The 21,018-nt window shown below is 43.8% G+C and overlaps 1 protein-coding gene across 3 annotated transcripts in view; it reads right to left on the reverse strand.

The window, feature by feature from the left end:
* Positions 1-8,267: 8,267 nt before the first annotated feature.
* Positions 8,268-21,018, reverse strand: part of MERTK (MER proto-oncogene, tyrosine kinase) — a 119,261-nt gene continuing 106,510 nt past the window's right edge. For all 3 annotated transcript variants that reach the window (XM_066377743.1, XM_066377742.1, XM_066377744.1), the window contains exons 16-19: positions 18,907-19,016; positions 17,337-17,496; positions 16,547-16,683; positions 8,268-9,309 (exon numbers count right to left, since the gene is read on the reverse strand). In XM_066377743.1, coding sequence (XP_066233840.1) covers positions 8,796-9,309; positions 16,547-16,683; positions 17,337-17,496; positions 18,907-19,016 — 921 coding nt within the window. In that variant the 3' untranslated portion in view covers positions 8,268-8,795. The remainder of the gene's footprint in view (positions 9,310-16,546; positions 16,684-17,336; positions 17,497-18,906; positions 19,017-21,018) is intronic.

Raw genomic sequence — 21,018 nt, forward strand, 5'->3', positions numbered from 1 at the left:
CAATTTGGATGCCTTTTATTTCTTTTTCTTGTCTGATTGCTGTGGCTAGGACTTCCAGAATTATGTTGAATAACAGTGATGAAAGGGGGCACCCCTGCCTTGTTCCTGATCTTAAGGGGATTTCTTTTAATTTTTACCCATTGAGTATGATATTGGCTGTGGGTTTGTCATAGATGGCCTTTATCATGTTGAGGTATGTTCCCTGTATTCCCACTTTGCTGAGAGTTTTGATCATGAATGGGTGCTGGATTTTATCAAATGCTTTTCCTGCATCTATTAAAATTATCATGTGGTTTTTCTCCTTCCTTTTGTTTATGTAATGAATCACATTGTTTGATTTGCTAATATTCTACCAGCCTTGCCTCCCAAGAATAAATCCCACTTGATCATGATGTATGATTTTTTTCATATATTGCTGGATCTGGTTTGCTAATATTTTGTTGAGGATTTTTGCATCTAAATTCATCAGGGATATTGGCCTATAGTTTTCTTTCTTTGTGTTGTCTTTGCCTGGTTTTGGAATCAGAATTATGTTTGCCTCATAAAAGGAGCTTGGAAGTCTTCCTTCCTCTTGAATTTTTTGAAATAGCTTGAGAAGGATAGGAGTTAGTTCATCTTTGAATATTTGGTAAAATTCACTTGTGAAGCCATCAGGCCCAGGACTTTTCTTTTTTGGGGGAGTTTTTTTGATAACTGTTTCAATCTCATTTATTGTAATTGGTCTGTTTAGGTTTTCTGATTCTTCCAGATTAATTTTTGGAAGATTATATGTTTCAAGGAATTTGTCCATTTCATCTAGGTTGTCTAGTTTTTTGGCATACAGTTCTTCATAGTATTTTCTTACAATATTTTGTATTTCTGTTGTGCCAGTTGTTATTTCTCCACTCTCATTTCTAATTTTATTTACTTGAGTCCTCTCTCTTTTTTCTTGGTGAGTCTGGTTAAAGGTTGATCGATCTTGTTTACCTTTTCAAAGAACCAGCTCCTGGTTTCATTGATCCTCTGTATTGTTTCTTTAGCCTCTATGTCATTTATTTCTGCTCTGATCTTTATTATTTCCTTCCTTCTACTAGCTCTGGGCTTTACTTGCTGTTCTTTTTCTAGTTCTTTTAGATGTAGGGTCAAGTTGTTTATTTGAGCTTTTTCTAGCTTCTTGAGGTATGCCTGTAATGCTATAAACTTCCCACTCAGGACTGCTTTTGCTGTGTCCCATAAATTTTGAGTTGATGTATGCTCATTATCGTTTGTTTCTAGGAATTTTTTAATTTCTTCTTTGATCTCATTGTTTACCCATTCGTTATTTTATAACATGCTATTTTGTTTCCAAGTGTTTGAGTATTTTTCAGTTTTTCTGTTGTGGTTGATTTCTAATTTCATGCCATTGTGATCAAAGAAAGTGCTTGATATGATTTCAATCTTCTTAAATTTGTTGAGACCACTTTTGTGCCCTAACATGTGATCTATTCTAGAGAATGTACCATGAGTGCTTGAAAAGAATGTATATTCTGCCGTTTTAGGGTGAAAGATTCTAAAGATATCTATTAAATCGAGTTGATCTAATATGTCCTTTAAGTTTGCTGTTTCTTTGTTAATTTTCTCTTGAGGATCTATCTAATGATATTAATGGGGTATTGAAATCCCCTACTATAGAAATCCCCTAGTATAGTATTGCTGTTGATCTTGCCCTTTAAATCCATCAAAGTCTGCTTTATATATTTAGGTGCTCCTATATTAGGTGCGTAGATATTTATAATGGTTATATCTTCCTTTTGGATTGCTCCCTTTATCATTATGTAGTGACCTTCTTTATCTCTAACTATAGTCTTTGTTTTAAAGTCCATTTTGTGTGATATAAGTATTGCTTTCCCAGCTTTTTCTTCATTTCCATTTGCATGAAATATTTTTTTCCAACCTTTTATCTTCAGTCTATGTGCATCTTTTGATTTAAGGTGTGTCTCTTGTAGACAGCATATGTATGGGTCCAGTTTTCTTATCCATGCAGCTACCCTATGTCTTTTGATCGGATCATTTAATCCATTTACATTTAAGGTTATTATTGATATGTAATTGTTTATTGCCATTTTATTCTTTAAAACTGTATTCCTCTTTAGCTATATTCTTTTTCTCCTTTGATCTGTTTACAACAGGTCCCTTAAGCCTTGGTTTGGTTGTAGTGAATTCCTTGAGTTTTTTTGTCTGTAAAGCTTTTTATTTCTCCTTCAATTTTAAATGATAGCCTTGCTGGATAAAGTAGTCTTGGTTGTAGGTTCTTGTTCTGCATTACTTTGAATATTTCTTGCCATTCCCTTCTGGCCTCAAGCGTTTCTGTTGAGAAGTCAGAAGTCATCCTTATGGGGGCTCCTTTGTAGGTGATAGTCTTTTTTTCTCTAGCAGCTTTTAATATTTTCTCTTTGTCACTTAGCTTTGGTATTTTAATTATGATGTGTCTTGGTGTTGATTTCTTTGGGTTTCTCCTTAATGGAGTTCTCTGTGCTTCCTGAACATTTGATATGTTTTCCTGCCTTAATTGAGGGAAGTTTTCAGGTATGATATGCTTGAACAAAGTCTCTATCCCTTGTTCTTTATCTTCTTCTTCAGAAACCCCTATGATGCGGATGTTATTTCTCTTCATGTTGTCACAGAGCTCTCTTTGAGTTTCCTCAGACTTTTTGAGTCTCTTTTCTTTTTTCTGCTCTGCTTCTGTGCCTTTATTTATCATGTCCTCTAACTCGCTGATTCGATTCTCAGCTTCATCCATCCTGCTTTTAATTCCTTCCATTATGTTCTTCATTTCTGATGTTGTTTTTGTCATTTCTGACTGATTCTTTTTTATTATTTCAATGTCCTTTTTTATATTTGCTATCTCTTTATTTAGGTTTTCGTAATGACCATCTATTGTTGTTCTAATATCTTTGAGCATCCTAACAATTGTTATTTTAAACTCTGCATCTGGTAATTTGGTTATATCTGATTCATTCAGGTCCTTTTCTGGGGATTTCTCTTGATTCATTTGAGTTGCATTTCTCTGCCTTCTAATCATCTCTGTGTGAAGGAAAGTTTTGGTCACTGGGCGTGGCCTCTGTTCCCTAGGTATGGTCTGTCTGCAGGCCCGCCACCCCCTCTGCTGTTGCTGCCTAGGGCATTTGGGTATGGGCGTTGTCGGTGCCTGCCCACTGGGGCTGTTGCTGTAGTTTCCGCCTCTCCTTCACAGGAGTGGCTGTGATCACATGCTCAGGTGTAGAAGTCTTGATGGTCATGGCCTTTGCCCCACCCCTGAGGGTGGCGTTATGCTCAGACCTGAGGGCAGTGGCGAGCCTCTTTTCTCAGCTGCAGGTCTCCGCCTGTTTCCGGGATTTCGCCCTGCCCTTGCAGGAGGAGCCCGCTCGTGCAAGGGCTGCAAGCCTCGGTTCCACAGGCTGGGCAGGACTGCGTGCCCATGCACAGTAGCAGGACTCTGCCTGTTCTGGGATTTTGGCTCCACCCCCGTGGGAGGAGCCGGCTCCCAAGTCAAGCCACAAGCCTAGGTTCTGCGGGCGGGGCAAGGCTGTGCTCCTGCGTCCTTGCTCAGGGGCTGGTCTCCACCCCTTCCGGGGTTCCCGCCCTTCTCTCGCAGGCTGGATTACAGGCTACCGGCAGCTGGGCTTGACCGCTTTTGCACGCCTACTCCTCCCCAGCCAGGCAAGACTGAGCTCATACCTGGACCCAGTGGTGGCCAGCTGGCTTCTGCCCTTGCCGACAGAACCGCGCTTCTGCGTCCTGCAGCTGCCCGCTCTCTGGTGAGCCCTCAGCGGTGTGGATGGGGGTGCTGCAGCTCAGACTCTAACACTCACTACTGTAGACCCAAAAGCTTCCTCCTTCTAAGCCACTCTGCTCTGAGTGCCGTGGGAGAGTGTGTTTGGCTGGTGTCCTGCTTCCCTTTGCTGGTATTGCTGTTTCCAGGGGAAATATTCACTTCAGATTTGGGGAGTGACACGTCCCAGGGGTTAGGGTAGCTGTCTCCCAAAATGTTTCTCCCTGTGCCTCCTAGATTACACTCTCTTCCTGCTGCTCTGGTCCTCTCCTCTCTCCCCATCCCCTGGAGCCCTGGGTGAGTTGTTGTGAGAGAAGTTTTCTGCGGGGTCCCTTTAAGAAGAATCCTGGGTCTGAGAAATCAGTCTCTTTCTCACAAATAGTATTCTGTCTTGTTTCCAGCTAAATACTGTCCATATGCCTCTTCTAGGCTCTGGGGCTGCAGGCTGGGGCTTTGTTCCTGGGGCTCAGGACCCTCCCCTCTCTGCTAAACTCACTTCCCGCCATGCAAGTCTCTCCTGGCTGCCGTTCGCTCTGGGGAGCTGGAAAGCCCTCTCCGCTTTTCCTACCAGTCTCGGTGTGGCTTCTTCAGTGTTCCTTGGTTGAAGAGTCCTCTTAGTTTAGTCCAAAGTTGGTTTTTCCAGATGATAGTTCTTTTTTTTTTTTTTTTAACTAATTTTATTTTTTTAATGGGGCGACATCAATAAATCAGGATACATATATTCAAAGATAACATGTCCAGGTTATCTTGTCGTTCAATTATGTTGCATACCCATCACCCAAAGTCAGATTGTCCTCTGTCACCTTCTATCTAGTTTTCTTTGTGCCCTTCCCCCTCCCCCTTTCCCTCTCCCTCTTCCCCCTCCCCCCGTAACCACCACACTCTTATCAATGTCTCTTAGTCTCACTTTTATGTCCCACCTACGTATGGAATAATGCAGTTCCTGGTTTTTTCTGATTTACTTATTTCACTTCGTATAATGTTATCAAGATCCCATTTTGCTGTAAATGATCCGATGTCATCATTTCTTATGGCTGAGTAGTATTCCATAGTGTATATGTGCCACATCTTCTTTATCCAGTCATCTATTGATGGGCTTTTTGGTTGTTTCCATGTCCTGGCCACTGTGAACAATGCTGCAATGAACATGGGGCTGCATGTGTCTTTACGTATTAATGTTTCTGAGTTTTGTGGGTATATACCCAGTAGAGGGATTGCTGGGTCATAAGGTAGTTCTATTTTCAGTTTTTTGAGGAACCACCATACTTTCTTCCATAATGGTTGTACTACTTTACATTCCCACCAACAGTGGATGAGGGTTCCTTTTTCTCCACAGCCTCTCCAACATTTGCTATTACCTGTCTTGTTAATAATAGCTAATCTAACAGGTGTGAGTGCCGGGGTCCAGCCCCGGGGGGGATCCAGGGGTCCCACAGGAGGAGACGGCGTCGGCGAAATCGAGTGAGAGAGCCGAATTCTTTTCTTTCTCTTTATTCTCTGGTTAGCATTTACTGCCAGGCATCTCTGCTAAATGCTAGTATAGCTCCCTTTTTATACACACACACTGAGTTACAATTACATGGTGTTAATCATTGCTTCTGTTTCACTATGTTTACATGTTTCCGGATAACAAGTTCATTTATATCTATAAATTACAAACCAGGTAGCAAATCATTCAAAGTACAAAATAACTTGAATTATTATAACAACATCGGTAAAAGCTTTTAAAGTATTTGTACTAATAGTTAACTAACTTTACTGCTGTTGTGAGTTAAGGGGCAGAGAGAGATTAGCAGACGAAATCATTAAGGACTAACAATGGACCACTGCTTGCTTAGGTAAATGGCTTTGAGTTTATGCAGTGTCCTACTTTTTCTCACAAGATTCTAAAAGGCTTGCCTATAAAGAAATTGACATAACATTAAGAGTAGCTTTCACCCAAAGATATACAGAGTGTACTTGCAAGATAGCCTAGTAGCAACATAAGACATTAACTGTTATTACTTCTATGGATTCCCCTACATTTCTCTCATTATCAAAGAATTTTGGAAAGTATATAAATCTCATGAGAACATCTCATTGAGAAAGCCTAGCAATTGCCTTTAGTCAAAAGACAATTCTCTTAGTAAAACATTCTTTTCTTGCCGACTGAGCTCTCATCCTAGGCCACACAATGGGCCATTCTACTATACCTTACCTAAGATACTATTGTCTAGTCAAATATTACTTATTTATTATATTTAAACACTAGTTAAGTTCTGACTCTATTCTTCTCAGAGTGTACCACTATCTGCAGATCAAATAAGCAAGAAGAAAGGAAAGTTTCTTTACTCTATCACATGAAAAGGCTAGGGAGGAAAAATGTTGAATTAAGTGAAGGCTGAAAGGTGCTCTGTGCACAGCCACTGCCTCCTACCCATTCACAAGTCACAATCTATTCTTTGTAACATGATTAATAAGAAGAAATTCTCCTACAAACTTAACCCTTTACGAGGGATATCATAGCCAGCGTCCTATGTTTATGAGCCCAGTTCAAGGGGCTTATAGGCTTTTCTGTGGAACTCACACCCTCTGTCTCATTTCCAAAGAAATCACTACGAATCTACAGGGAAAGCACGGTACTATTATCCCTGTGCCATAAATAATAGCACACACCCAGAAAAGGGGGGATATAAGGCCAGATTAATTCAAAAAGTCAAAGGGGGAAGTATCATTGTGTCTCTCCTTTGGGTGACTTCGTCAACCCGCAGCCATTGGTCTTCTCTGCTATGACTTTGTCAATCAGCAGTTTTTGATCTTCTCCTGCTGTGACCTTGTCAGCCAGCAGTTGTGGGTCTTCTCCTGCTGTGACCTTGTCAGCCAGCAGTTGTTGATCGGCTCCCGACATGTGAGGTGGTACCAGATGATAGTTCTTAAAAGTAGTTTGTAATCCACTTTGTTTCTGGGAGGTGGATGTTTATACATCTGTCTACTCTAGCACCATCTTGTCTTGTCGAGTTATTACATTCTTTATAGTCACCATCAACAAGAAACTTTGCAGAAGGAGATGATATTAAAATTTTTATTGATTTTTTTAAACAATCAGTCAAAAATTTCCATCAGTAGAAATACTTTTTTTTCTGTTACTGATAAAATATGATGCTAGTATTTCTTGTAACAAAGCAGATTCTTTTCCTACCCTCAGAACTTTCTAGTGTGGAACACTTCACAGTAACAGGGCAGCTGCTCACACTGGAGACTGGGGCACCAGGGCTGGCTACAGGAACTGATCTTCACAGGCTGTGGTAGCCTCGGCGAGGCTACTCACAGTGGTAAGCAACAGGCCAGACGATGACAGGAGGCCTGGCCCAGCGATGCTGCCTTGAAGGCTGAGGGAGCAATTGACCACATCAAGCTCCTGCTCTTACAAGCAGAGTAAGGTGGCCTCTTCCTGCCTAAGGGTGCTCATCTGTGGAGATACCAGTTCCTACCTGGTAGGGTTGTATGAGGACTAAATGAGGACTAAATGCCTGGCACACAGTAAGTGCCATCTATGTGTTTATTAGACAGCATTGAAAAGTCAAGAGGCTCTGGAGCAGACCTCCAAATCACATGCTGTGAACCAGCCAGAAGCAGATTGCTTAGTTCTGAATTCTCTTGCCCCTTCCCTTTCTAGGTATGGGCCACCACAGGCCACTCAACCTTTGCAGCCTCAGTTCACAGCCTACACATGGCGATGGCCCTGGCACCCATGGTCATGATGCACAGACTCTACGGGTCAGTTCACATAAAGTGTTTGAAACATAACAGATGCTCAAGAAACAATGGCTTTTGTGACCCAGAGTAACCAGGATGCAAACATGGGCTGCTGGGCACCATGCCTGCTCCCTGCCGTACCTGCCTCCCAAACAGAGAAGTCCTCCGAGTGCCTGACACTCTTCTACAACATGATTCATTTCCATTCTTTCCACTCACAGTGTATTTTTCCACCCTTTAATATTTTTTGTCCTTCACCTTTGGTTTCTCCAGAATGTTTTTTTCTTATCTTTAAGAAATATCCGGCTCTGGCCAGTTGGCTAGTGATAATTGGTTTGGCGTGTGGAAGTCCCAGGTTCGATTCCCGGTCAGGCACACAAGAGAAGCAACCATCTGCTTATCTACCCCTTCCTTTCCCTCCTCTCTCTCTTTCTTCCTCTCCTGCAGCCATGGCATGGATGTTTCAAGCAAGTTGGCCCCTGGTGCTGAGGATGGCTCCATGGCCTCATCTCAGGTGCTAAAATAGCAATGGAGCAGCGGCCCCAGATGGGCAGAGCATTGCCTGGTAAGGGGCTTGCTAGGTGGATCCTGGTCTGTCTCCCTGCCTTCCCGCCTCTCACTTAATTAAAAAAAAAGAAAAGAAAAGAAAAAAACATCCAAATATGGCCAGAGCAAGTGCATTGAGGGTCAGGCATGGGAATCCCTTTGCCACCCATCTTTCCAAGTCTCAAGGAAGCACAGCACATCCTTCCTCATTCAGATTTTATTAGGAAGTCATATCAAAGAATTAATCAGTTATAAAATTTTAAATATCAAAAAGTCATTCTTATCAAACATGATTAACAGGAAAATATCAGATTTTTCACAATACCAAAAAGAAAATCAAATATGGCATTTCATTTTACAAATATTTTTACATTTAATAGTCAGGGAAAAAAACTTTAAAAAATAACTTGTGCAAATGTTAACATCAATGAGTAGCTGTAGAGATGAGGCTGTTAAAGCTTAAATTTTAAAATCTGCAAGATAAGTGACATGAAATAAGGCATCTTTTATTAAAATATAATATCTATGTCTCTCTCCACCATATACATATATATCTTTCTCTTTAAATAACTATATATTATGTATCTTTAATGATGATGTACTTAGCAATGTGCTTTGGAGCTGGCTTTTACTTGGTAAGGAAGACGGAGTCAGAAACCTCGTGTGTGTGCAGATGTCTAAGGCAGAAGAACCTCCCTGGTTTGGGAATGTCTCTTGGCTCTCCTCACATGAAGACTTCTGTGTCTTCTGAAGAGTTGTCTGCAAACAAAAGTTCATCGGGCGGAGGGCTCCCCGAGGGCAGCGTGCTGGACTGGGACCAGGAGACCCCGTTCCTTACATGCCTGTCCTCCAGCGAAACACTGCTCTCTCCCACTGTCCCTGTTGCTGAGGTGGCGGGGGCCAGGTCTTCCCAGTCCTCACTGCCTCCATTGAGAATGTACCTTCCCTCCTGGGGTGTGTTCTCATGGACCTGTGCTGTGACCACGCTGACAGCAGCGCTGGACGCACACACGGCGATGATCGAGTCTGGGTCGATGTCCAGGTCCAGCTGAGCGAGTGGCAGGCCCTCTGCCAGGCCTTCACAACTCTCTGGAAACGGTGTGTTGATGTAAACGACATCGGCTTTGTCTTGCACATCAGGCAAACTTTCCAAAAGCTTCTCTAGCTGCAGCCTTAATATGGAGAAGGTGGGGCGGTCCAAGGGCTCGGCCCTCCAGCAGGAGTGCATGATCTCATACCTGCAAGTAGAGGAAAGGAGTGATCTGCTGCCGCTCCGAGCCCTCCTTGCAGGCCACCCCTTGTTTTCACCTTGTCTTGGATTTTATCACATTGTAATCCACACTAACTTTACTTTTTGGAAATTACTAAGGTTTTATGTGGGCATAATATTTGTTCAACTTTTATTAATGTTCCATGGGTATGTGAGAATGCTCCTCTTTCCAGGAATACAGGACAGACCATGGCCTATGTGGAGCGTTGATGCTAGGCGTGGCCCTTCCCTCACCTCACAGATCCTGACCACAGCAATGAGATGAAGGGTAGTAAAACTGTAACTAAGGTTTTTATTAAGAACAATGGTACTGAGTCAATAGATTTGTATCAAGGAGAGACAATACAAGACAGGCAGGTACCCTTTCCTATACCCCCTGCTCACCTGCCTGCTTGCATACAGACAAGAGTTTCGCTTCAGTAACTGCGCAGAGCTTAGCAATTTAAACTATGGCCCCACCCAGAGGAGCACAGAGCTTCCACCAACCGGCCATCACTGGTGCTGCCCCTGTATGTAAGTACTAAAGGTTATGCCTGCTCCATCTGGTCCTTCTTGTGGTTTCTTTGGGATCCCACAGCAACACCAGACACATTTTCTGGGTTTGGACCTCCTGCATTACACCATGGGCCAAATCCAGCCCACTGTCTGTTTTGTAAATAGTTTTGGAACACAGCTACATTTATTTATGGCTGCTTCCACACATAAAGAGTTAAGTAGTTGTAACAGATACCATATGGCCTCAAAGCCAAAAATATTTACTATTTGGCCCTCTACAGAAAATGCATGTCCAGTCCTGTTCTACACCATCAAACAGGGTTTGTCACCAGAGAGCTATGTTAGAAGGGCCAGGGTGGTGAGAGAGCATGTGCCTCATTGCACTGGGTGTTTGTGTGGCTACATGGACTGCGGGGGCCATTAGGGGAACTGGCCTCTGGCTGGACAAGTCCTACAATTGGGGCTCCTAATGATTCCCTCTGCTGCACTCTGTATGGAGGACTCCCTTTGGGGTATGTCCTCATTCTCTGTGCAATTAAGAATGACAAGGAGGGGGTCTGACTAGGCAGTGGCACAGTGCATAGAGCGTCGGATTGGGATGTGGAGGACCCAGGTTCAAAACCCTGAGGTTGTCGGCTTGAGCGCGGGCTCTTCGGGCTTGAGTGTGGGCTCACCAGCTTGTGCATGGGGTCGCTGGCTTGAGCGTGGGATCACAGACATGACCCCATGATTGCTGGCTTGAGCAAGGGGTCACTTGCTCTGCTATAGCCCCCCGGTCAAGGCATATATGAGAAAGCAATCAATGAACAACTAAGGTGCCACACTGAAGAACTGATGCTTCTAATCTCTCTCCCTTCCTGTCTGTCCCTATCTGTCCCTCTCTCTAACTCTCTGTCTCTGTCAAAAAAAAAAAAAACGAAAGAGAGAGAGAGGAGAGACACTGATGTTAGCAGAGTAAAACAAAGAGATGACTGAATTAGGAAAAGTGAGTTATATGACCCTTTCATTTGGATTCTTTCTTGCTCTGAGAAATTGATATTCATATTGCTGGATAGGGTAATGACCCAAATGTTAATCATCTGACACATGTTGTAGATTACTGATATCTTGTGAACAGAAACATGCAATTCCCATATTCACTTGAAATCACATCATGTAGGACTTTGGCTAATTCTACTAACATGTACAGATAGGTCTCATTCACGTAGATGTCTGACAATCAATATCTGCATTTGTTTACTTTTCAGCTTCTGTCAACAAGGCATGCCCCTGGCCGTATAGCTCAGTTAGTTAGAGTGTCCTCCTAATATGCCAAGATGGTGGGTTAGATCCCCTGAACAGATCATGGCACATATAAAAACCAACTAATGAATGCATAAATAAGTGGAAAAACAGATTGATATTTCTCTCTCTCTAAAAAAATAAAAAATAAAAAAAGACAAAAACAAACAAAAAGCCACAAAGCACGAGCTTCTGGAAAGCGGGACCTGCCAGCACTGTGCCCGCGCACAGGACACCGAGCTCCCCACATCCCCGCGGCAGGCGTGTTTCCCTGAGGAGCCCGATTCTCACCTGGACGTCAGCTCAGCTTTTAGGTTCTCCCTGTTTTATCTCCATGAGACGGTCATGAGACCTGGAAAACAGCTTTTGTTTCTATTTTTGAGGTTTTTATGGTATAAATTGATTTGCATGGTTTTCTTGTTTTCCACAGAGCCTTGACTGTCTGCAGTCTGAGATGAGCTTGGAGGAATTCCATCCATATAGCCACACAGGCCTTTTCATTGGGCCATGAAGGCGCTGTTATTTAATTTACCTTCACTTATTCCGTGTCTTAGGAGAAAGTGTTTACATAACCCAGAAATTTTCAACCCATCGGCTGCAAGAATTTTTAAAACATGCAATACCTGGCTATTTAATCAGGGACTCTGATCTTTTTTCCCTTAGATTGCCAAATTAAAAAATGACAAGAGCCAACATGATATCTGTCTGGTATGAATGAATCAAAATTATGCCTATTTTTTGTTGTTGTTTAGATCAGCAAAAAACATATTTTTGGTGTACCACCAAATTTTAGTAATTAGTCTATGTGTGCCGTGAGATGAAGAAGGTTGAAAATCGCTGACATAATCTATGTTCTTCTTCATATAACATGGTAGCAACATCTCTTTCAAAGTTAAGTTTTATTTTACTCTCAATACGTTATCAGATATGTAACAATATAAATATAATTGTGAAGACACGATAGCATGTACACTGTCTAAGCTGCTCCTACAAATGGCAACTCCTTGGTGGTGGACCAAGGTGAACAGCAAGGGCCCGGCTCTGGTCAGTAAGAGGAGGGCTGGGATGGTCACTGATTCAATCTCAGGAAAGGAAAGAAAAAACTGTTTGGAAGTTGCCTTTGTAAATGGTCATTTTTGTTTTTCTGTTGCGATTTTATAAAAGATGTCCTCATGCAGGTCGCTAGGGCTGAGGATGGGGATTGCTGTCTCATGGGGGCAGAGTTTCAGTTTTCTATGAAAAGAGCTCTGGGGATGACGGTGGTGATGGCTGCACTTACATTACTGAACTGTGCTCTTAAAAACAGTGAAGATAGTACACTTTATATCCTGTGCATTTTTAACACAATTTCTTTTAAAAAAGGAGTTAAGATGCAACCACAGACATTTATAAAATTTATAGATTTATAATTTTGTGCGTATATGTCGGGCACCCTTTTCCCTGGCTCTGAGGACGTCCGAGTGCGTCACATCTTCTCAGAGAAAGGACACCTGAGAGGCAGGCATCACTACTGCCCGTGTCTCCACAGAGCCGAGCAGGGTCTGAGCTCTGACGCTCCGCCAACGGAAAGCCCCCACTGCTCTCCTTCCTGGGGCCTGAGCTGCCACAGAAGGAAGCAAAGGGACTGATCAGTAAGTAGAGGAGGGTTTCTGAGCGAGGGAAGGTGGGAGTGAGCTGAGGTCCTTATTCACACTGTGACGTCACTGTCAACACCTCCTCATATGTGACAAGGGAGTAAAAACAGCTGATGCCAGGCCCCCAGCCTGGGCTTCTCTGATTTGATGGCATTAGAGGTGGGATCAGAGGGCAGGGGACTTTGAAGGACATCTGCTGGTTGATGAGACCCAGAAAGAACAAGGTGGCTTCCCAGTGTCACTGGAGGAAGAGGGAACAAGTGCCAGTGAACCACAGTGGTCAGCTGTGGAGATGGTCTGAAGGCTACATCCAGGAGGCCAGCTCAGCTGAGGAAATGTCCTACAGAAAGGACATGGACCTCATGCAGAGCACCCTCTTGGGCCAGGGGAACAGGCCTGCCGCCTGGTCACTCGGAGGTAGGTGACAGTGTGAGAAGAGGCAGCCTCAGAGAGAAGGGCACAAATGCACTCTCTTACTTACATCGTTACATTTCTCAGAATTAGACCAACGGGCAAGTAACACAGGGTGAACTTGTCTCAGCTAAGGTTAGACAGCAAGTGGAAGTAAGAAGCTCAGAAGTGTGTCTCATTTTTAAAAGAAAATGCCCCAGATATGGAAACAGAGTCCTCTTTGTTGACCAGCATGCAGACATGACGGGGACCCAAGAAGGAGGTCTTGGTTCAAGCCTGAGGTGCAGAGCCAGCTGGGGGGAAGCCACAGGGCCACTTGATCTGCTGACCACCCCGCCACACGGCATGTGCTGACTCTGCAACTCTCAACTAAAATTTTTTACAGAAAACCGAGTCAGCATTTTTGTTTAACTCTGAGTAAAACATTGAAAAACCACAGTGTGACCCAGCTCAGACCTTGTTAAGACCCCAGATAGTCACTGCAAATACCGACTGCCTGTAGCACACAACAGAAGCTGAGAAAGAAATGGCCACAAAACTCTTCATTCAACATTGTTTGGCTAAAACAGCTTCCTCCTTTTTCAGAAGCAAACACTTCACTCACGTGGCCCTGTCAGAAACCACCATGAAACCCCAAATCTAATTTAATTAGAATTTCAGAATGTTTTTAAAGACTTAACATGTTTTGTTTTTGTTCTTAATAATTTACAACCACAATAACAATAGCCACCACTGCCAAGCAGGACAAAGCTCTGATCAATAAAGTTTCCTTCTGAAAATTTTCATGCTTATGTGAATTCCCATACCCACATATCAAAATTTGATTTTTGGCCTTGGCCGGTTGGCTCAGTGATAGAATGTCGGCCCAGTGTGTGGAAGTCCCAGGTTCAATTCCCAGTCAGGGCACACAGGAGAAGCGACCATCTGCTTCTTCTCCCCACCCCCAACTCTCTTTCTCTCCTTTCCTTCCATAGCCATGACTCTAGGTTTGAGCAAAGTTGGCCCCAGGCACTGAGGATGGCTCCATGGCCTTGCCTCAGGTGCTAAAATAGTTCAATTGCAGAGCAAATGGAGCAGTGGCCCAGAGAGGCAGAGCTCCGTCTGGTAAAGGGCTTGCCTGGTGGATCCCAGTTGGGGAGCATGCAGAAGTCTGTCTCTGCCTCCCCACCTCTCATTTAATAAAAAACAAAGATAATGATAAAAATTTTGATTTTCTCCTGTTAAAAAAAATAAAATTAAAATAACATTTCCTTCTGTTTGTCTTGGACAAGACCTGGGAGGCCTACATACCACTTCACCTAGCCCTCCCCCGTGTGAGGAAGCAGGGCCAAAAAGGGTTTGTGTGTGAGTGTGCGCACGCGCATGTGTGACAGTGGCAGAAGTGTCCCCACACATGCCCACCCATTTCTTCCAAGACTGAGCTTATGCAGGCCCAAGGTTCTACCCTGTTTCCCCGAAAATAAGACATCTCCCGAAAATAAGACCTAGTGCAATTTTTTTCAAGCTTAGAATCATAAGGCCTCCCCTGAAAATAAGATCTAGCACATCTTTAGGAGCAAAATTAATATAAGACACTGTCTTATTTTGGGGGAAACAGGGTAGATTGTTGTACATGGAAATAGTCACAAGAAATTCTTGATGGAATTCAGTTTGGCTGGTTATGCTGACGTTTATGATGACATGACTACAGTATATTAATAAATGTTGATTTTTTGTTCAACAATAAATGTGAATTCTTGTTCATGGAATAATAAGACATCTTCTGAAAATAAGACTTAGCGCGTCCTTAGGAGCAAAAATTAATATACAACACTGTCTTATTTTCAGGAAAACATGGTAAAATCTTGCTGAATATGGAGAAAATATAACTCCTGTTATGTGGAAAGCGACTCAACTCTAGGAAGAGTCACATTACCAGCTCCAGGCAATGCCACAAAAAGTTATTCAGAAGGTCAGCAAGGTGTTTGGGCAGATTGGTCTATAATGATGTTCTGTTACTAACTGGCACCACGATGTGACACTTGCTCTGTGCCTCCTGTGGGCTGAGCACTCTATACACTTCCTTTAACCTTCCTAATACCCCTGAGGAATATATGACTAGACTTTATCTGTGGTGGATAATGAGGCACAGAGGGGTCAAGTAAGCTGCAATGGCTTCCCCTGTGGGAAGCTGGAGGCAGCACATGGCCTTTGTGACCCGTCGGCCTGGCCTTTCCCCATACCACCCACCCTGGAGAAGAGAGGCCTGTCAGGGACGGGCTGTGCACCTTCAGAACGGGGCTCTCACGCCAAGTTGAGCACCTGGTCTCCCAGACAGTTATTATTATTATTTAAAAATTTATTTTTATTTTTATTTATTCATTTTTTTTTAGAGAGGAGAGAGAGGGGGAGAGAGACAGACAGAGAGGGAGATAGAGCAGAGAGAGACAGAGAGAGAGAAGGGGGGAGGAGCTGGAAACATCAACTCCCATATGTGCCTTGACCAGGCAAGCCCAGGGTTTCGAACCGGCGACCTCAGCATTTCCAGGTCGGCGCTTTATCCACTGCACCACCACAGATCAGGCACATTATTATTATTTTTTAAGAGAGTCAGAGAGAGGGATAGATAGGGACAGACAGACAGGAATGGAGAGAGATGAGAAGCATCAATCATCAGTTTTTCGCTGCGACACCTTAGTTGTTCATTGATTGCTCTCTCATATGTGCCTTGACTGGGGGCCTTCAGCAGACCGAGTAACCCCTTGCTGGAGCCAGCGACCTTGAGTCCAAGCTGGTGAGCTTTTAGCTCAAGCCAGATGAGCCCGCGCTCAAGCTGGCGACCTTGGGGTCTCGAACCTGGGTCCTTCCGCATCCCAGTCCGATGCTCTATCCACCGCACCACCACCTGGTCAGGTCCAGACAGTTTTAAGGGCCCACTTTGTTTCGAAAGACATGTCCAGGCATAGAGCTGAGGAACTGCACTGTTAGAATATCCCCCACTCAATTCTGATGACCAGCCTGGCGCAGAGCTGTGGGCTCAGGTTTCTAAATTTCCTGATTAAGGACATTATTGTGGTTTGTTTGCTTGAAATGCTGAACAGGAAGAGAAGGATGATGGCAGCACAAGAGGGTAGATGCTCCTGCAGGTACCACATGTACTATGAAGTCAACCCATTTTTCTAGGATGCATTTCAGAGAGGCCCGCAGACCTGGAGAAAGTGGGGTCACTGCACAGGTGCATGCACCATCTCTCACACCTGGAAGGGCTTTGGCCTGGCTGTGCCACCTCTGCACACAGCCTAGCTAAATGTGTCCCCTCCCCCTGTGACTGTGTGTCCCCAGGTCTCTGAAGACCCACTGGCTGGCCCTTGTAGGTTGCATGGTGACACCAAGAAGCTCACTCACAGTTCGTCCAGGCAGTCCTCTGGCTGCTTCAACCTGTGGCCGTGGAGAAGATAATCATAGATCTCATGGTTCTGGACACCGGGGTAGGGCGTCATCCCCCGAGTGGCAATTTCCCACATGGTTACGCCAAATGCCCACTGAAAACAAAGTGGCAAGAAGTTCAAATGTGAGTCTTTTAGAACAGCTGAATGGACCTTTTCATTCCGAAAGGTCATTTCCTTTAAGCCATTATGGCTGCACACAAAGCTGACAATTATGTCTGGGACACGCTGCTCTCCCAACACGGTAGTAACGCGGGTGGGAGCATCACAGTTCCCATTTTCTAATAGTGCTGTTCCAGGAAGTCTGACAAAGGCAGATAGAATCTCCCGCCATGTCAATGCTCGCTTGGGCCACTGTTGTCATCGAGTGTTCTTGCTCATCTCTGGTTGAGGGGATGACTACACAGAACCTTTTATGAGCATTTTGTCCCCTAGAGCCACTGGATGAATTTATTGAATTTAGTATGAAAATGAAATATCTTAGCAGTGGTAAGTCACTATGTTGTAGCAAAGAAAAATGGAAATAAATTAAGGGCCTGTGCAAAGACAGATCTTTTGACTGCCAGGAGACTTCCCTAGAATTAACGGTGCCACCTGAATTAGAGTGTCCAGCAATAAATAAGAGAGATGTGAGCGCACTCCCAATCCGCAGTTTATCAGAGTAAAATGTTTGGCAACACCAGCGAGGTCACTTCATTCAGCGTGGTTCATCTCTGACACTAAACATCCCGAATCAAAACTGTCCCTACCACGTCACTTTTACTGGTGTAGACTCGGTCCGCGAGGCTCTCTATGGCAATCCACTTCACAGGCATCTTGGCAATGCGGCCTTGGCGGTAGTAATCCCCACTGTAAATCTTCTTAGAGAGGCCAAAGTCTGCGACACACACAGTCATGTCATCTCGCAGCCTACAGAAAAGGAGTCAAGTTCAGCGACATCACAGGCAAAGTCCTAGAGCATCTGCGCCACATGCAGGTGAAAACACGCACAGTAAGCAACCCAAAGATATAAAGCCCGCCAGCCTGTGAGGGTCCTGCTTGGGGACCAACAGCAGAGCAAGCAAGGGAGGCTGGGAGAGACAGAACCATGCACCCTTTGGACTGTGTGGTGATAAGGCCACCTGTGGAGGGGACAGAGGAGCTAGCTGTACAGCAGAAGCACAAGTCCAACTCAAATCCAGGGACTTTGGTGACTCAATGAGTGTCCTAGCAGCCTTCCTGCCTAAAGTCTAGAAGCGGCACTGGCTCTGTGAATCAAGGGAGGCTCCTGGCAGCCTGGGTGAGGAAGGCAAGACTATCCCATAAGAGGGGGACCTTGGGCTCCCTGCAAAGATGGGCAGGTGGTATTTGAAGAGTTATTCAGAACACTAAAGTGATACAATCACATTTATAGCCTGATTTGTTAAGATAGATCCTAGACAAGAAGGAGAAGGAAGAGAAGAAATGAGTGGTCTAGAAAGAGGGAGACGACTTGTCCCTGTTGACCTGACACTGATTTAAAACTGGATGTCCCATGTCCTGGGACACCCAGAGTTCTGGGCACACTGACCGCTGGCTACCCTACCTTGTAGGAAAAACATGAAGGAATTAAGGGGTAAAATTTTTTTCATAGGTCTTCCTCCGTGGTAGAAAAATTATTTAAATAAAAAACAACAACAAGACCCTTTTGGGCTTTCAAAAATGAGGTGACAGTGGCAGGGGGCTGAGGGTGGGGCTGGTCACGAGTGATGGCAAACCCCACTGTCACCTCTCCAACCAGGAAAAGCAAATAAAAGCAACACATTTAAGGAACATTCCCCCATTCTGAAACAGTAAACATAATATCAAGGCATAGTTGTTGTTTTGAAGATTTACAGCAGCTCATGGCTCTGTTGGGCAGGGTGAAGAGGCAGGGAGAGCTTGGGCTCAAAGTTCTCAGGTAGGTCCTTGCCACTCTGGCCGGAGTGTCCATAGGACAGAGCATGCTCACAAGGCAGCATCACGAGAACTTAGTGGCAGACTTTTGTGACTTTTATTACTGTCTTCATGATTAGCTGGCATGTATAACTGGGCCCACAGCCAGCTGATGGCTACCAGCAAGGATGACAAGGGTCTTACCCCACCCTCCTAGGTCATGAGTGTAAAAATAAAAACATAGTCACAGGAAAATGTTTTGGAGACAGTGAAAACCTCCGAGCACAAGACCAGGCACACATCAGAGCCATAGGAATTCCATCTCCAGAACCTCACCCTCCTCCTACTGGAACAGTAACTGGCCATTCCAACCCCCCCCCCCCCCCCCGGTGTAGTCAACCCCTCCGGATGCACCAGGACCCTTACATGCAGTTTCGAGCTGCTAAGTCTCGATGAAGGAAGTTCCTGTTGCTCAGGTACTCCATTCCCTGGGCAATGTCCACCATGAACTTCACCAGCGTCTGCACAGGAATGTGCTGGGGGACAAAGCAAGAAGCAAGATTAATTTTTAAGAGGAAATCTGCAAGATATCTCTGTCTGGGGAAACACCGTGTTTTTACCTCTTAAATATTTGGCTGTAAAACATGGGAACAAACCTTTCATTTCCAAATCACTAATAGCACAAATAAGGTTTTAAAAAAGAAATGAAAAAAAAAAATCCCCACTAAAAAACAAGCCCTGACACAGTTTGGCAAATATCACAATTTTTCTCCTCATGTTTAAAAGTATTGACAGTGAATAACATTCACTTCCCAAGTTACAAGATGAAATGGGACCCGAGCACACAGACAGGAGACACAGGGTGCCCTGGCTTTCATGCAGGGGGATGTGTGTGGAGGGACTTCTAATATTCTGAGGAAAAAGCCCACTTTGATGGAGCTGTTTCCAACTGTGCACCCACATCTGCTATCACTTTAGTCTGAAATGTTTTGAAGATACTTTCCTTTTTTTAGAGAGCAATTAGGAGGTTCTTCGCCCCTTACCACAGGAGTTTTCATTTTCGTTTCTCGAGGACCCTCCTGTAAGTTCAGCAGTCTAGTGTTTTCTCCTTGCTGGAAAAGCACATGAGACTGCTGTGACCATCCAGGGTGGTGATCCTGAGGATCGGGAGGGAAACAGCGCCCTACAGTAGCTGCATGTATGAACAGTCAGAGCTTCTAGAGAAGGCTTTACCAGTTCCCGGCGACCGTGAACAGGTCCGTCCATGACATCCCCTCCCCAACACACTGGATTTGTCATGGCTTATTCTGTTTGGCATGGGATTTCCAAAGTGGTACTAACAAAGCCACTGAATTTTTAATGATTTATATTTCCCAGCCAAGACCTGTGTCAATCACATATGGTATATACAACAAAATACTGTAATTATCCTTCACTCTTACATAATGGAGTTATTTAAAAAAAAAGGTAAACAAATCAGGAGGAAAGTCTTATGCCTATGTTGTGTATATCTGGGGCTTTAATTGTCTGGATGCTCATTTCCAGGAATGGATTTGGGTACTGAGAAATATCAAATCTGCTGATATTTATAAAGGTATAGTAAGTGTCAGATACTACTCATTTGTGTTATTTTTTTCCTTGAACAACGATTTTATTCTTGCAAACTGTGATCAAAAGTCATTTAAAAGATAATTGTGTGGTAGAACTAATATATAAATGAGTTCATCAGGGTTGCAGAACACTAGATTTATCTACAAAAATCAACTGTATTTCTATACACTAGCAATGAACAATCTGAAAATGAAATAGAGAAAGTTTATCTACAAAAGAACCAAAGATAAAACACTTAGGAATAAATTTAACAAAAGAAGTACAAAACTTACTCTCTGGCAACAAAATAAACAAAATGACAGGCTTCATTCCTGGACCAGAAGATGAGGCCAGGATGGCACGGAGGCCCCATGGGAGCACATTATGTAATGGAGACCGAGTCCTGGGCCACACTAGCGGGAATGGAAAACATTTATTTCCAAAAAATTGAGCAAATGGCAAAGGAAAAACCTGAGTAAAAGCTTGATTTTTCAGTTTCTCTATGCATTTTGTGACTTCCAGCTGTATTTGTGGTAGCAAAAGTACTAAAATATGGAAATATATTCCTTTTTCCTATTAATAAAACATGGGAGTGAGTTTCCAACATTGGAGATACACTTGTATTTTTGCAAAAAAAAGAAACTATTCATTAGCCAGTAAAATGTAGCGTTGTTGCTCGTATTTTGTTCAAAAGAGCATAAGACAACAGCAGTGCTTTTGGCTGGAATAGACGAGCTGATTCTAAAATTATACAGGAGCACAACAAAATCAGAAAAACTAAAACAATTCTGGAAAGAGGGATAAGTCTGGAGAAATCACGCTACCGGATTCTAAGACTTATAATAAAGCTACAACAATCGAGACGCATTCTGATCCCGAGGATGGAGGGGCTTGTGATAAAGATAAAGATGGATGGGGAAGTTCACCCTCAGAGTCTCTGACAAACAT

Source organism: Saccopteryx leptura, chromosome 3 (assembly GCF_036850995.1).
Source record: "Saccopteryx leptura isolate mSacLep1 chromosome 3, mSacLep1_pri_phased_curated, whole genome shotgun sequence".
Lineage (NCBI taxonomy): Eukaryota > Metazoa > Chordata > Mammalia > Chiroptera > Emballonuridae > Saccopteryx > Saccopteryx leptura.